This window comes from Eretmochelys imbricata, chromosome 1 (assembly GCF_965152235.1).
Source record: "Eretmochelys imbricata isolate rEreImb1 chromosome 1, rEreImb1.hap1, whole genome shotgun sequence".
NCBI classification, from domain to species: Eukaryota; Metazoa; Chordata; order Testudines; family Cheloniidae; genus Eretmochelys; species Eretmochelys imbricata.
This window is the reverse complement of record NC_135572.1, coordinates 265519146-265535367: the sequence shown is the minus strand read 5'-3', so window position 1 is coordinate 265535367 and position 16222 is coordinate 265519146. Positions and strand designations below refer to the sequence as shown.

General features: G+C 52.4%; 2 protein-coding genes across 2 annotated transcripts; both read left to right on the top strand.

The window, feature by feature from the left end:
- The first annotated feature begins 366 nt into the window (after nucleotides 1–366).
- LOC144259364 (arf-GAP with dual PH domain-containing protein 1-like) lies at nucleotides 367–10006 on the top strand. The gene is made up of 11 exons (XM_077807576.1): nucleotides 367–508; nucleotides 1703–1833; nucleotides 3966–4057; nucleotides 4141–4223; nucleotides 5085–5197; nucleotides 5632–5778; nucleotides 6373–6456; nucleotides 7116–7178; nucleotides 7743–7814; nucleotides 8448–8679; nucleotides 8802–10006. The coding sequence occupies exons 1-11, from the start codon at nucleotides 418–420 to the stop codon at nucleotides 8828–8830; spliced, it is 1137 nt and encodes a 378-aa protein (XP_077663702.1). The 5' UTR covers nucleotides 367–417; the 3' UTR covers nucleotides 8831–10006.
- Nucleotides 10007–12482: 2476 nt separating this feature from the next.
- On the top strand, nucleotides 12483–13839 carry LOC144274732 (urotensin-2 receptor-like). The gene is made up of 2 exons (XM_077833827.1): nucleotides 12483–13470; nucleotides 13700–13839. Exons 1-2 carry the CDS (start codon nucleotides 12483–12485, stop codon nucleotides 13837–13839), a joined length of 1128 nt encoding a protein of 375 aa, XP_077689953.1.
- Nucleotides 13840–16222: the final 2383 nt, after the last annotated feature.

Sequence of the window (16222 nt, the reverse complement as noted above, 5' to 3'; positions counted from 1 at the left end):
ATTATGAGGCAGCCTGGTGGCCATTAGTCCTACTCCTGACACTGGGTGTCGCCTCTGAGCCATGGCTGTGTTGCCTTTAGCAACTTGCCTGCTGCTTCGGTTCTTTTCCTGGGGCTTGTCCTTTTACCAGCAGAAATGCGGAAAAACCAGTTCTGTGGTTAATTGCTGCACTTCCCTTCACGCCCACACTATCGGCCTTCTCCTCTTCCTCAGCTTACACACACCTCTGTCTCTTTCCCTCTGCTGTGCTCTGTCAATCCAATAGGGTTTGCTCTCCAATTTTATTAACCCTACTGATCCCCTGCCCCAAGCCCCTTCTCCCTTGGGCGAGCCAGTGGGCTTGATCACAGGTAGAGATCACAGGTAGCTGCCTTCCTGGCCCTGCCGTGCCCTGCCCAAGGGCAGCTATTGGAGACAATGGCTGAAAAGGGTGACAAGAATATGAAAGCCCTAAAGGAGGTGTGGAGGAGAGCTGAGAATGCCTTGTGCGCAGACTGTGGGAAGCCAGGTGAGTCGCTGGGGTCTCAGTAACATGGGTGGGGGAAGAGGCTGCAGCGGAGAGAAGGGGACAGTTAGCAGAGATGGGTCCAAAGTGGGGCTTGATGTTGGGGAGAGAGTTCCACGGGAGAGGCAGCCAGAGTAGCCAGCTTTGGGGAGGAAGCTGAGGAGTAGGAGTCAGAAACTGTCTAGCCTGGGGGCGGGGGAAGCAGCGTGTCAGGTTGTGGTGGTTTGATATGGGCTGTCTGGAGGAGTTTCTCCTCCATGGATGGGGAAGGTATGGTGGGAGAGTCATTGGCCTAGCTGGACACTAGGTGTAGGGATTTGTTTTCTTGTGTGTGGAGAAGGTACCTGGGTCGAAGAGATCCTACTGTGCGCAGTGGAGGAAGAACAGGGTCATCCCACTGCTTGAACTGCAGAAAGATGTGCAACCACATCACCTTGGGCTGCTGTCATGTCAGAGCTGAGTAATTACTTGGGGTCAGGCCCAGTCAGAATTTGACAGAGAAGTTTCTGAAGAAATTGCAGATGCTGCAAAAAGTGGTGAGTGATTCAGAAAGCCATCCTCTCCTCGGGGCCAGCACTGAACCAATGTCCTGCCATGGAGATATTTTTCTACTGGAAGTGCCATCTTTTGAAAGGAATAGAAATCCAAGGTCCTAATCCTGGAGGAACGTTAAAAGTCCCCATGGCACTTTCAGCAAAATGGGGGTCTAAGCCCCAAATTCAATTTTGGTAATTAATCACATTTTACTTTCCTAAATTCCTACTTGTTTCAACTGGATTCAGTGTTGTTCTTCATTTCCTGTGTTGAACAGTGATGTGTATTGCTGTGCATTGTTAAATAGCTGCCATATTCCACCCCAGAGGTGGCTGCATTTCTGTATTGGGTGAATGATTCTCAGAGAGAGCGAGAGAAAAAGAGAGAGTCTGTAAAGTTTTTTGGGATCCTTCAAAATAAAAGGCACAATATAGATATAAGATCAATATCCTACAGCTTGGAGCAGCAGGAAGGATGAAATGATAGTGATGTATTTTATTAGGGGGTATCTATTCCCCAGCAGGTGACTAACTCAGCTCACATGACATTGAGGTTATACAGCCCTCTGCATCTATTTCCCTAGGAGCCTTGACAGCACATTTCTCAGTCATGGCATATCTCCCTTGAATACCTGCTACTGATCCCCTTTTTATTTACCCTCAGATCCTGACTGGGCATCTTATACTTTGGGTGTCTTTATCTGCGTGAGCTGCTCAGGGATCCACCGCAATATCCCTAACATTAGCAAAGTTAAATCCTTGAGGATGGACCACTGGGACGAGGCCCAGGTGCAGGTGAGAGTCTTCCTATCTGCATCCCTGCTGCAGTGCAACTCAAGTCGGGGTTCTTTGTTCATAACACTCAATTTCTTGGGTCCTGTGAAAGTGAAACTACATGATCAGGCCTTTTGAATCATGCTGTTTGACATTCATTTTGATTTCATAACTAGCCTCTTTGCTAGTAGTAGGGTTTTAATACCCAAGTGGAGATGATTTGCCCCAACCCATCCCTCCAGCAACTTGATGGACGATGCACTTACCCTTTGGTGGGCAGAGTGAAAGCAATGGCACTGCACAGTGATGAGCTGCCAAAATCTTAACAACGGGTTCCCTCCTCACGCCATGAGGGGGTCGTTGCCCACCCCCGCCCCCTGGGACTCCTGCCCCATCCAACCCTCCCACATTCCTTGATGCCCACCCCCAGGACCCCTACCCCATCCAACCCCCTCCCCTGTCCCCTAACTGCCCCCAGAACCGGGCAGGAAGGTCTCGTGGCCCACCATAGTGGGTGCCCACCATAGTGGGTGCCCACCCTTAAAAGCCAGAGGCACCTGCCGGGGGCGAGATGGGGAGTCCCGGAGGTACTTAACTGAAGCATCCGGCAGGTCCCTCTGGCTCCTAGGGGCGGGGGAGCATAGCTGGGAGGGAGCAGGGGGAGCAGCCGTTCCCCCACTGATCACATCAAAAGTGGCGCCTTAGGTGCTGACTCCCTGGGTGGTCTGGGGCTGGAGCACCCATGGGGAAAATTTGGTGGGTGCTGAGCACCCACCAGCAGCTCCCCACCCCGCACCCTACCCCAGCTCACCTCTGCTCCGCCTCCTCCGCCGAACGCACTGCCCCGCTCTGCTTCTCCGCCCCCTCCCCCGGCTTCCCGCGAATCAGCTGTTTGGCAGGAAGCCGGGGCAGGCTGAGAAGCAGGCGGCGGCTTCCCACTCAGGCCGAGGGTGGCAAAGGTGAGCTGGGACGGGGAGCGGTTTCCCTGTGCAGCCCCCCCACCCGGGTTACCTACTGCGGCGCGGGCGGCCCTCCTCGTGCCCCCCCGCCGCAGCTCATCTCCGCCTCCCTGGCCTGAGCGGGAAGCCGCCGTCTGCTTCTCAGCCTGCCCCGGCTTCTCGTGCGAACAGCGGGAAGCCTGCAGGAGAGGAGAAGCAGGGCAGGGCGGCACATTCAGGGGAGGAGGCGGAGGTGGAGCGGAGGTGAGCTGGGGCTGGGGATGGGGCAGAGAGCTGTCGGTGGGTGCCCTGCACCCACCAAATTTTCCCCTTGGGTGCTCCAGGGCTGGAGCACCCATGGAGTCGGCGCCTAAGACGCCACTTTTGGCTGGTTAAATTTAGAAGCCCTTTTAGAACTGGTTGTCCCTCGTGGAACAACCGGTTCTAAAAGGGCTTCTAAATTTAACAACCGGTTCTAGCGAACCGTTGTGAACTGGCTCCAGCTCACCACTGGCTCTGCATTATTCCTACGTCATGTTTTTTTATGACTAGGGTGGAAGTCTGCTTGAAACATACCTTGCCAAGACCCAGGGTCCCCTTGGCTGCATACAGCTGATTCCCCACCAGTAAACACCATGGAGACCAGGCCCTAGGTCTTATGCAGGACTCAATAGTCTAAGCATGGCACCCCTTCCACCTCCACCTTGGAAGGCTCTGGGAAAAGCTTCCAAATAGTGCTGGATTAATTGGGATCTATGGGAGCTTGACTTCTCCGCCCACTGTTCCCCTGGGCTTTCACCAGGTCTTCCAGACAGCCATACAAAATCATCCGTATAGCACCACTCTTTGGAAAGGAGCTGGGAACTCTGGGATATGTTCCCAAAAGGCTTTGCTGCTGCCACAATACATGGGATGGAACCTCAAGAGCACTAAACAAATGTACACACGCCAAGTGCGTGTGCACTGCCCCCACGTTAACCACTTTGGGGATAATTACATTGGGTTCAGTACAATCGATGTAAGTCTCTAACTCAGACAAGGCCTTTGAGACTTGATAGACACCAACCCTTGTGTAGTCACTCATCCAGGGACATTTCAGTGGATGGGGAGGGGCATCTGCTTAGATAGCTACACCCTGCATGTCGGGGGTGGGAAAGGCCCACAGTGCAATTTGCATCAAAGGGAAGGCGCTGACTCTCTTGTCTTATTTTGCAGTTCCTGGAGCAGCATGGGAATGTGGTGGCTAAAGCCACGTACGAGGCTCACATCCCCATTTACTATTACCAGCCGACTCACGCCGACTGCCAGTAAGAGTGGTTATTTAAGAGAGAGTGGTCACTTCTGGGATCCTTCAGTCTGTCACTAAGCCCCACATTTTGTCACCCCACAGAGTCCTGAGGGAGCAGTGGATACGGGCCAAGTACGAGCGCAAGGAATTCACCGAGCAAGGGAGACATCTGCCGTATTCCAACGGTAAGAGCACGGCATGGATTTATCCCTCACATTTATACTGCCCAAGCCCTGGCTGTGTGTTGACAGGGCACTGTCATGAGAAAGCTCGCAGTACTGACATCTCCGCTGGCCCGGTCAGTGCTACTGTGAAGGAGCTCACATTCTGGGTTGTACTTACAGGGCATTATTTTGAGGAAGCTCATGGTGCTGACATCTTGGCTGGGCACTGCCACAAGGAAGCTCACAGTACTAGTGTCCCAGATGGCACTGATGGGGCACCAACGTGATGGAGTTCACAGTGCTGGTCTGGCCAGGGCCCCAGTGTCTTCCTCCACCCCACTCCCAACGACCACAGTGGTCATATTTGAAGTTCTCCTGTCCGTGCAGCAAAGCAAACTCCTGCCCCCAAGGGCATGCAGAACGAAGCAGGCAGAGCTCTGGGTCAGTGCCAAGTGCCTACGTGCGTTGGGCTGGGAGGCTGAGGCATACATGCGGAGAGCGAGCTCTCTCACACACCCCATCACTCGCAGCTAGGCAGGCTCCCAGTAGGCGAGGAGGAGTGAGAGGAATGCTGGTGAACATGTGCTCCATTGCGAGGTGTCTGCCAGGGAGCTGGGAGACAAACCGAGGAGCACTACCCATGGAGAGGTTAAAGTCCTTGTCCCCCATCCTTCCCCTCACACTTTCTCTCCCTCTCCCCTCTGTAGCCAGGCACAAGAGAGCCCGGCACAGGGCCCCATCCCTCAGACAGAGCTTTCCACTGGAGATACTCTGCATGGCACTCCAGCACACACGCAGTCTGCAAATACTGGCTGATTGCAGCTCTCTAGTGCCCACTGTGGCCAATAGGGTACCTTCTCAGACTGGCCTCTCTGTTCCTAGGACTGAAGGAAGGGATCCTATGGAAACGGGGCCGGGATAACGGGCAGTTCTTACTCCGCAAGTTTCTCTTGTCTGAGAGAGATGGGTGTCTCAAGTACTTCTCCAAACCGGATGTGAGTATGGTCTGCTTGGGGGGCAGCTCCTGCCTCTCAGTGCACCCCAACCTGGGGAGAGTGCCCCCTGCTGGTGCCAGGGAGTCATTTATATTCTCCCTACACAGTCCGGAGGACTCCCCTTGCACCTTCAGAGTCCCCCATGCTGGGACACAGTGCCCCTTACTGGTAAAAGGGAGATAATTTCCATTCTCTACATTCCCAGAGGGATTCTCCCTTGGTGCTGCCAGCACAGCCCAACCTGGGGAGAGAGCCCCTACCTCGTGCCATGGAGACACACTCCCTCTGCTGGTGCTAGGAAAGCCTTTCCACACTCTCTGCCCTGAGGACTCCTCTCTGCTTGCCTTGTCAGTGCCCCTCAGTCTCTAGCCAATGGTTTCTATCCCATCTGCATCTTTAGGGCCAGATCTCACCAATTCCATTTCCTTTCTCAGGCAAAAGAGCCCAAAATAAATATTAAAATTGACACCATCAATGCCACATTCCAGCCAGTGAAGATCGGGAACCCCAATGGCCTGCAGATCAGCTACCTCAAGGACAACAAGACCCGCAATATCTTCCTTTACCACAAGGATGGAAAGGTACAGGGGGCTGTCCTAGCCCCAGACAGCAATCCCAGCCTTTAGCAGTAGCAAGTGCTGGAGTGAATGGTGTAGGAAAATGCTGGCAGAATCACTGTATTAAATGTTGTGGGAATGCTGCATGTGTGTGTGTGTCACTGGAGGGAAAGGGGCTGGAGGACTGGCTTGGGGATGAGTTGTTCTTGGGCAGAGGTTCTCAAACTGGGGGTCGGGACTCCTCAGGAGGTCACGAGGTTATTACATGGGGGGTCGCAAGCTTCAGCCTCCACCCCAAACCCCGCTTTGCCTCCAGCATTTATAATGGTGTTAAATATATAAAAAAGTGTTTTTAATTTATAAGGGGAGTCACACTCAGAGGCTTGCTGTGTGAAAGCAGTCACCAGTACAAAAGTTTGAGAACCACTGCTCAAGGGTATAATTTAGGAGCCACTGTAGAGACTGGTATATAGGCTTTTGGGAGGAAACCGAGGAATGCTGTAAGAGTGTGGGCCACAGGAGGAGCTCATACATATTCCCAGGGAGCTGTCTGGAGGGGTGGGTTGGGTGGTTCGGCACTGGTCACTCTGAAGTTCTCTGTCCTGCTTCCCTCCGCAGGAGATAGTGGACTGGTTCAATGCCATACGCGCAGTGCAGGTTCATTACCTGAAGGTGGCATTTCCCGTGGCCAGTGACAATGAGGTAAGAAATCACCTGAGAGTAATAACCAGCCCTCCTGCTGGTATCTAAAGCCACCCAGATAGAGGAACTTCTCTGTTCTCTGAGTCCTCTGGGGAAGGAGTCACTACTGTGGCTTGGCTAATGTTCCCTCAAATTTTTTACATCCATGTGCGGAATTAATTTTGCTATTTGCACCAATATGGAAGTGATGTGTGGTGGCAGTGGGGCCAAGGAGTTCAGAGTGTGGGAGGGGGCTCAGAGCTGGGGCAGGGGGTTGGGGTGTGTGAGGGTGGTGAGGGCTCTGGCTGGGGATGCGGGCTCTATATGGGGCCAGGGATGAGGGGTTTGGGGTGCAGGAGGGGACTCAGGGCTAGGGTAGAGGATTGGAGTGTAGGGGGGAGGTAAGGGCTCTGGGTGGAGGTGCAGGCTCTGGCATCCTAACAGTGGTGCGGTTAGAGGGGCCTGAGATGGGCAGAGAAGAGCTGCTCTCTGACATATCCCACGGAGATAGCCCTCTCCCCTGACAAAGCAGGGAAGGTGACATTAGCAGATGGAATTTAGAGAAGGATAGAGAAGAGAGGAGTTGGAGCGCTGAGGGCAGGCTGAGAGGGAGGGAGTGAACAAGAAGAACCAGCTAAAGTGAAAGATGTGCTGGGATATACCATTCTCCTTTTATGCAGATCAAAAGCCGACTAATGCAGAAATTCCTGAAGGAGGGATACATGGAGAAGACTGGCCCCAGGGTAAGATGGGATGGCACAAGAAATCTAACAGAGGGGGAGTTGCCACAGAGAAACTAGGGTTCCTGACCTGCCTGGGTTCATTTCAGCATCCTCATGTTTGTCTTCATATCCCCAGACTTCTCCAAGATCCACGGCAATGCTGCTCTGTGCCTCAGCTAGGGCACAGCTGGGGTCTCATCGGGGAGCAGTGAGGGTGGCAATGAGATGCAAAATTAGATGAACATGGAGGCTGAATTCCTCACTCATCCCACAAGAGTGGGTTTATTAAGTGTGTGTACATGTGTGCATGTGGACCTTGGAGACTGAACTTCCCTGTCACCTGAGAGCAGGGGCACTTTGAGTGAGAAGTCTGTATGTTGGTGGAGACACTCAGGATTGAAAGAACATGGGTACTGAATCCCCTTCTCACCTCAGCAGAAGTGGGCTCCCTCCAGGGCAGGGATTTTGAGCCCAGTTTGTGTGTCTAGATGCAGCCCAGATTTAAATGAAATGCAGTAGCAATTCCCCTCTCTCCCCTGCAGAGGGCACTCTCCTCCTACAAATGTCCCCTCTTCATCTCCACAGCAGAGAGAGGCCTTTAAGAAGCGCTGGTTCACACTGGATCACCGCAGACTCATGTACTTCAAGGATCCATTGGTAAGTCAGAACTTGGATTGCATCCAGCTCTATCGTGCTGTGCTCTGGGGCAAGGAACAGCCAAAGGGTTCCTTTCCCTAGTGAGGTGGAGGTGAGACACAACTCCCCAAATGTCCATCAACAGATGCTTGGCCTCCCCATTCCACACACATCTCTCCCCACCCACCCAGTCCAAGCCCCCGTGCTTGCATCAGTCCTGCAAGCAATGGGAACAGGGTTATAATAGCGACATGGTGGAAGTGACGCTATCTCAAGATAGCAGAAAGGGGGACAGGAGACCCTTCTTATCCAACCATCCTCTGCGTAATCCCCCCTTAATGCCCTTCCAGAGCCTCCAGTTCCTCCCTCCACATTCTTTGGTCTCTTATTCCAGAGATCATTGCTCAGTGCCCCCATCCCAGATCCCATCCCTTCTTAGTTGCTTCCTCTGAATATAACTCCCCTGGTGTTCTGAACCTCCAGTTCCCTTTATCCCGTTTGTTGTCACCCCCCCATCCCCTTAGACCTTCTGCACTCATCTGCTCTGCCCCGTCTCGCAAACTCCCCTAGCTCAGGGGCTGCTGGGACCATGACTGTTTGGATGCCTGCAAATCCCTCCCCATGACAGATCTGTCTTTCCCTCTTGCTGTTCAGGATGCATTTGCTAAAGGCGAAGTGTTCGTGGGCAATAGGGAGCATGGATACAGTGTCAAGCAAGGGCTGCCAGCAGGGGCTCAGGGCAGCTTCTCCTGGCAGTACGGCCTCACCATCGTCACCCCCGACCGGGAATATCTCTTCACCTGCGAGACCGAGAGTGACCAGCAGGACTGGATTGCGGCCTTTAGTCAGGTCATTGAACAGCCCATGACCCCCCAGGAGTATGCAAGTAAGTGTCAGGATGGTGTTCACTTCTCTCCTCCTGCGCCCGCCCACCAGCCTCATAACAGACAGAACTGAGGCTGGCCTAGCTCCCTGCTCTGATATACCCTCTGTTTGCCTTCCCTACAGTTGAAGCCTACTTCAAGCTCAGCTCCTAAGAACCCCCCGGAGAACCTGACTACAGCTCTATCTGCCTTAGCCCTGAGAGAGGGTGCTATGGGAGAGAAGAGGAGCTGTGCACCAGAGAATCTAGACTCTCCCAGTACATCATGGTTTGGAGCACTTTTTCTTAAACAGATCAACCAACCTCCCTTTGTTGCTGGGGGGCAAATTAGGCTGTACCCCTTTAAATGGAAGACACATTCCAAGACTGAACACTCAAAGCAACTAGTCACTGAGACCACTCCTAAGCAGTGTTGTGATCGAACTGGAGACTGGAAGGGTCTGTCATCCAATCAGGCTTTGAAGGTTTGCGTACCACAGGTGGTGAAGGAGACGGGGGGGTGTTGTCTTTTAAACTTCCGTTATTGTACCTTACTGGAAAAGGGGAAGCCACCATAAAAGTGGAAACAGCCAAGCACACAGTCAACATGGGTGGTTTGCAGGGTGGAGTGCAGCTCTGGCAGTCAACAGCTATAGCCTTGTCAAGTTACATATTCACAGGCAACCTTCCTCCAGAATTCTGCTGCAAAGATTAAAGTACTGTGCATGTATAAATTAGGGGATCATTGATACGAGTATGGGGAAGAAGACACTGTATGACTATCGACGGTATGGCAAAAGCTGAGACTGTTTTCATTCTGAGCTGTACGTTTTAACAGTTGTGTGCATTCCATGATAATAATACCTAGCTCTTATCTAGCACTTTTTAGCAATAGACCTCAAAGCACTTTACAAAGGAACAAGTATCATTATCTCCAGTTTACGGATGGAGAAACTGAGGCACTGGGAGGTGAAGTAACTTGCTCAAGGACCCCGAGCAGACCATGAGAGAGCTGAAAACAACCCAGGTCTCCTGATTTCTAGTTCAATGCTCTATCCACTAGGCCACACTGCCTCCATAGAAGTGTAATCCACTGGATTGGCATGTGGGTTCATGTTCTCCTATTAGTGCCTGGCCCCAACAAGTATAACAGCCTACTACTTACACATAGCTAAAGGAGTTCTTCACTAGCTCAAGCAGTAAAGGCCCATGTTTTGGATCTGGAAGTTGCAGGTTCAACCCCTACGGATATCTGATGTCTCCCTGGTTTAGTACACAAGCAGCATGTGTATGTACATAGTGTCTATTAACAGGGGCTAACTGGACTTAATGGTGCATTCAGTAATGTAATACACAGAAAGAAATTAATAAAAAAATCTCATTGTAGTTTATCTTTGGTTAAGTGAACTCCTGTTCTGTTAAAAGGTAACCCAAAGGACTCCTTCTTGGAGGAAAGAAGATAACATGATAGCAACATAAAGGGGGCAGAGTCTGTATTTTTCTGCAGTGAGCAGAGAGGGCGATGACTATTTCCATCAGAGTCAAGTGACACCCTACAAAGAATTAATACAGCCAGGCTTCACTTTCCTTCTCTGCCCCTGTCGGGGGAATCCCTTTCTTCCTTTTGGCCTGGACACACCATGATCTGAGGGACTTTCCATCTTCTGACGGAGATCACCTCACCTTCAGGGACGAAGACAGGGGTTGACAGCCTCGCTCCCCTGGCATGATGGCACTTTCTTCCATGAGGGTAAAGTTCATCTCTGCAGGAGCCAGAGCTCTCTCAGGGGCTTGTCTGAGATTGTGGCATGAACTCCCTCAGGAACTAAGGACCAACACAAACCCCACCCCTTCCTGTGTCAGTGCAAGGTGCGTTTCTTTGCCCTGCCTTCGCCAGTAAAAACAGCAGTGTGTACATTAAAAAGAACAACCCCCCTTAAACAAAACCTTACGAAAACAAAACACTCCACTGCACACTTAATTCTCCCCCTGGGGAGAGGATGAGAGCAAGAGAATGCACCACGTGACACATATTGGTCATAACGCTTAGTGAATCCTGGGACGGCACTCAGATACTACAGGGTTGAGGGCATTAGAGACCCTGTACAGACTGCTTCCCCCACCTGTTGTTGTACACTCTAATCCCTGCGATACTGCCAATAACTAGATACAGTCAGGGGGATTTGGCTCCAGCGCAGATAAGCAACAATACTGAGGATGGAATCCAACGGATCAGGAGGCTCCCAAGAAGCCTCCCCAATATACACACAATGGTACATTTGATAACTCTGGGTTACATGTAGGCTTATACTATGCAAACCCACGCTTTGCTTATGTAACCCCAGCCTCAAACCATGGCTGTCCCCAACTGGATAGCGAACATGGCACATGTCTGGGCAAAGGGGATGGATGTGGGAAAGTTAGTGTGTGGACATGCACAATCCAGTTCATCCCATATCTAAAGGAGCAGCTCCAGCAGCTCAGCTAGCAAAGGGACGTTACCCTCTAGAAAGGCAGATCCCTCATATTCCACTAGGGGGCAGTGATGCAAACAGAGCCACCCCATTGTAGGTACACTGGGTTGAGGGGTAGTGGACAGGGTATCACATTTTGGGGGTCTATGAGTGGTGCTCACACCCCATAAAGTGCTGTTGAAAATGGGACAAGTGGTGGACGCCAGCCCCATCAGCAGCAGAGGGAAATCTTGCCCCAGTGTACGGCTATTGATGGGGCATATGTGGGGCTTTACAGTGCAAAGCACCTACTGCATTGATTCAACCCCAAATGCCACTCCACAGTGTGCCCAGTCCACCCAGGTCCCCCTTGGAGAAGGAAGCAGTACATATGCCTCTTTGCCCATCCCCTTCCAGGTTAGGCGCAGAAAAGCCGTGTGTTGCCTGCCCTGACAACTTGTTCCCTATGAACACATTTCCAACACTGACCCTGGCATTTCTAGTCTGACTCTGGGATGCAGTGACTTTCCCTGATGCTCTCAGCCAGCCAAGGGAGTGGGAGTGTCATCCTAAGGTCTAAAGGCTCATTCAAAGGAGTAAAAGAAGAAGTAGCAGCTGCAGAGGGGAAAATTAGAGGCAGGACCAGAAGAGTGAAAAGAAAGAAAGAAAAGCGACAGGAGGAAGAAAGAAAAAGAGAAAGATCTGATAGTGGGTGGAGGAGGGGGAGAAATCTAATGCAATTCCTCACCTAGTGGCTAAGAGCCCAGTACAAACTCTGAGAGCGTTGACACTTGGGTGTTAAGCTGTGAGTTATACAAGTTCCTCTGCCCAGAGGGGATGATGGGATAGTTTTGGGGTGGGGGCGGGGCGGGGGGAAATCACAATTTTCCTGTGGTTTTCTCCAAGCTGAGAGGAAGGAGAGATCCAGAAGAAAGACAAATTACTTGCCCACTGAGGAGGAATTTCTGTTCGTCTCCAAGTGCCAGTGAACACTGGGGAGGGGAGATGAAGGTGAAGGTGAAGAGAGCAATGGCACCTCACTGGACATGGAAGGGTATTTAGCTACCCTGGATCTGAAGGCATACACCTCTTCTCAGCTCCATGGTGGTGTGACAACTGGTAAGGTATCCTGCTGAGCCGGGCTTGTAAAGGATTGGGACAAACTAATGAGCTGTATTGTTTGGTGTGAGAAATAGACTCTCCCTGAATGTTTTGGTGTCAGGTCAGCCAAGATCTCTTCTCACTCCTTCCTTCCCCAGCTGTCCCTACATTGCGTCTACCGGAGTCCCACACACCAAGGGGAAACGTATCTCTGGCAGCGCATGTTGTAGTTTCTCTCGTTACCAGAACGTGTGTTGTGACCCTGGGCCAGTGATGGCAGAGGCGGGAGAGGAAGCACAGTGTGGTAATTTCTCAGATGATGGTCCTAACTTAGAAGAGGATAGCCCAGTTACTGGGCTCTTGGGCACCATCCTGACAGTCATGTGCCTTTTTGGGATGACAGGGAATGTCTACACACTAGTGGTGACATCCAGAGGCGTGTCTGGCCACTCAGCTGGCTCCCTGTGTGTCTATGTGGTCAACCTAGCCCTGGCTGACCTACTCTACCTCTCCACCATCCCCTTCGTGGTATGCACGTACTTTGCCCAGGATTGGTTCTTTGGGGATATGGGCTGCAGACTTTTGCTCAGCCTGGACCTCCTCACCATGCATGCCAGCATCTTCCTGCTGATGGCCATGAGCCTGGAGAGGTACTGGGCAGTGACTAGGCCACTAAGGGCCAGGCAGACCGGGAACAGCTGCCGCAAACTCACCAGCCTGGCCCTCTGGCTCCTCTCGCTGCTGCTGACTGTGCCCATGATGGTCATGATCCAACTGCGGGACAGCAGCAGCCACAACAAGCGGATCTGCTTCCCCACCTGGACGCCCGAGGCCTTCCGCGTTTACCTCACGGTGCTCTTCATCACCAGCATTCTGGCTCCTGGCCTGATCCTAGGCTTCCTGTACTGCTGCCTTGCCCGAGCCTACTGGACCTCAATGGCGGCCATGCAGCCGCGGGTGACAGGCCGGGCCTTGAAGCAGAAGCTGTTCTCCAGGATTTTCAGCATCATTGCAGCCTACTGGGCCTGCTTTGTACCCTTCTGGGCCTGGCAGCTCGCTAAGCTGTACTGGAGTGAGGGCTTGGGGATCAGCCCTACCGCCCAGGCATACCTTAACTTTGGAGTGACCTGCCTGACCTACGGCAACAGCTGCATCAACCCATTCCTCTACACCCTGCTCACCCGGAACTACCGAGAGCACCTGGCCCATAGCGGGGAGAGGCAGGCTGGGGAGCAGGCCTTCTTCTTGACAGGGAACCAGGGTAGGGCCCAAGCAGAAGGCATGCCCATGGCCTCCAGGGGACTGCCAGGTGGGGGGCTTGGGAAAGGAAGGTGGGGGGAACCTCTGGCAACTAAACTCCAAGAACAGCTGCAGCCAGGACTTAATGCAGCTTTCTGCTGATGCTTATAGTCTCCCAAGGAATATTAAATCCATCTCCAGCTCTGCCTTCTGCACTTACCTGCAACGTCTCCTGTTCTCTTACCGAGCAGCACTGATTGGCTTTGACCTGGCACCTCCTCCTTCCCAAATATCTCAGAGCCCCTGCTCATTCGCTGTCCATTATAGCCCTCCCACCCACTTAACCTACTACCAGCCCTTGGTGCTCTCCAAGAAAGAGACGCTCCTTTGAATGTTAATGGTTCCTCTTGTGGATTCTTACTTGGCCCTCTGCTTGTGGGAGAAAGGGAATTCAACCCTAGGCTTCCTCCCCCCTAGACACACAGTTGAGGCCTCTCACCGAAAAGCGAGCAGGTGGAGAGAGCAGGAGGACCAGCAGCTGATTCCAAACAGGGGGGCAGACACACATGTGCTATGAGTGTCTCTAGTGGGGAAGCCTGCTCCCTCCACTCTGGCAACAGGCTGAGCCCTAGCGAGCTCTGGCTAGCAATGAGTCACTGCAGGCTCTGGGGAAGATTAGCCTGCAGAGTCATTTCCAGCAGTACCCAATTTAGCATCAAGGCTGGACTAAGGGGCCGGGCTCCTGGAATCTCAGCTTTCAGGCAAATAAATGGCGCTCCAGGTGTGACCAACACACTGATGTTTGCATGAGATGGCCTAAAACAAGGGCTAGGAGAAGCATGAACAGCTGTCATTCATTTTAATGGGGAAGGGACTGAACCCCCCCCCCCACTTCTTGGGGGGGGGGGAGGAATGAGCTGTGCACAACCCTCAGCAGAGACATCTGAGGGTAGAGCCTCCCTAACACCCCTTCACAGGCAGGGTGAGAGAAAGTCCTGCTCAGACAGGTGGAGAGACTGTCCTACCTCCTCCTGGAGATATGTGTCTGCCTAAAGATAGGGAATGATGGTCTAGGGAGCTGGATGAAGCCTCTGTGGCCCAAAGAGCAGGCCCCTAGCCAGCCCAGTAGACAGTTTTCTTGTGGGTGGTCCCTGCAGCTAAAACCCCAATAGGGGCATGGCTATGGCACAGGGGCAGGCTGGGAATTGCCTTAGTTTGGCCCTGTTTAGCAATTAGCATGAATATGGGGACAGAGTCCCTGGCTTTCCCCTCAGATGTTTTCCCATGTTCCCCACCCATGGCCAGCCCTTGCTTCTAAGGCAGCACAGATCCAGCAGGAGGGGGGTAGAACCTCGGTGGAGGGCAGGGCCAGGCTCAGGCCAGCTGACTGGCTTACCCACAGCAGGAAGAGAAATGTATCATGTGTTTGTAACATGCCTCATCATCACATGCCCAAAATGGAAGGAGTAGGGAGTGGGGAGAGTCTCACCATGCCAGGACTAGCCTGAAAGAGGCACACAGGGTCACTGGAACATTAACAGGGATGACAAAAGCACAGCTTACGTGCCTTGCCCTAGGCAACAGCTCCTGGGAGTAGGAGTGTGGCTCACACTCAGTGCTGACAGTGCAGTCTAATTTTGCTGTGGGAAGGGGAAGGTGTGGGCAGGGGTAGACGTATGCTGCAGCCCAGCCAGCACGCTGCATTACCTTTTCTGCACAAAGGAAAGCAGTAAGCACCACAGAAATTGGCTCTTATGGGTGCCACAAAACAATCCGAGCCCACTGTCATGGCCCCTATTTTCCCCCTACCACCTAGCCTCTGCTTCCACCTCCATCATTCTTATTCTGCAAGCACCCAAGTGCTACAGCAGCGCACGTGGTGAAGAATCTCTAGCCCCCAGGAGAGAGCTCTCTGGTCAGCCCAATAAAACCACCTCTGAGCGGTGGCAGCTATGTCGGTGGGAGATGCTCTCCTGCCAACATAATGCTGTCCACCCTGACGCTTAGATCAGTGTAATTAGCATTGCTCAGGTGGCTTATTCAAACCCCTGAGCAATGTAGCTCTAGTGGCATAAGTGGTAGTGGGTACAAGCCCTCAGTGCCACATAGATGTCATGCTTGGAATTCAATGTAAACTAGTAGAGGGGGACCCTAGTGTAGTCTGTAGCATGGGCAGGGTACGCACTAAGCAGGGACAATAGGTCAATTATCTTGGAGCGTGGCTGGCAAAGAAGTACTGCACTGCTCTTAGTGTAACCCACACCCCTCCTGGGTGTGATGTTCTGTCCCATCTAGTGGCTCTGAGACCACTTAGAGAGGTTAAGGAGTCTGCTCTATAGCCTTAGCTAATGGCCACTTGGCTTTTAGTTCATGCAGTAGAGGCTCATGCACTAAGCTCCAGAGGTCCCTGGTTCGATCCTGCCCACTGATGACCACAGTCTGTCAGTGTTACACTAGTGCTCCTTCAGGATGGCTAGCAGCCCTGGGAGACAGTACAGTCTGTGTTGTGGGAGTGAGAGGGGCCTTTACAAACAAATGTAGGTAGAAGGGAGACAAACCTAGTACACCCCACTCCTGTGCCTCGTACAACTCTACACATTCAGTGTTGACAGGGGAGCAGCCACCCTTATTCTAGTCGAGGTCTTAGACCTCTTGAGCTGTTTAGTGAGGTGTAGAGTCAGGACTAGACACATTTACCAGACTCCTCTCAATCTGAAGGAGTGTGAAGCTAAATCCTGATATTAAAAAAATTAATGCAATAAGCTAAGTAGAGC

What these genes read in the sequence shown, in the direction of transcription:
- LOC144274732 (XM_077833827.1), top strand. Translation starts at nt 12,483, where the DNA reads ATGGCAGAGGCGGGAGAGGAAGCACAGTGTGGTAATTTCTCAGATGAT. An exon ending in CTTCTTGACAGGGAACCAGG is followed by an intron (nt 13,471 to 13,699) that starts GTAGGGCCCAAG and finishes CTTACCGAGCAG; the next exon opens with CACTGATTGGCTTTGACCTG.
- LOC144259364 (XM_077807576.1), top strand. Translation starts at nt 418, where the DNA reads ATGGCTGAAAAGGGTGACAAGAATATGAAAGCCCTAAAGGAGGTGTGG. An exon ending in CCGACTCACGCCGACTGCCA is followed by an intron (nt 4,058 to 4,140) that starts GTAAGAGTGGTT and finishes GTCACCCCACAG; the next exon opens with AGTCCTGAGGGAGCAGTGGA. An exon ending in TGTACTTCAAGGATCCATTG is followed by an intron (nt 7,815 to 8,447) that starts GTAAGTCAGAAC and finishes CTTGCTGTTCAG; the next exon opens with GATGCATTTGCTAAAGGCGA.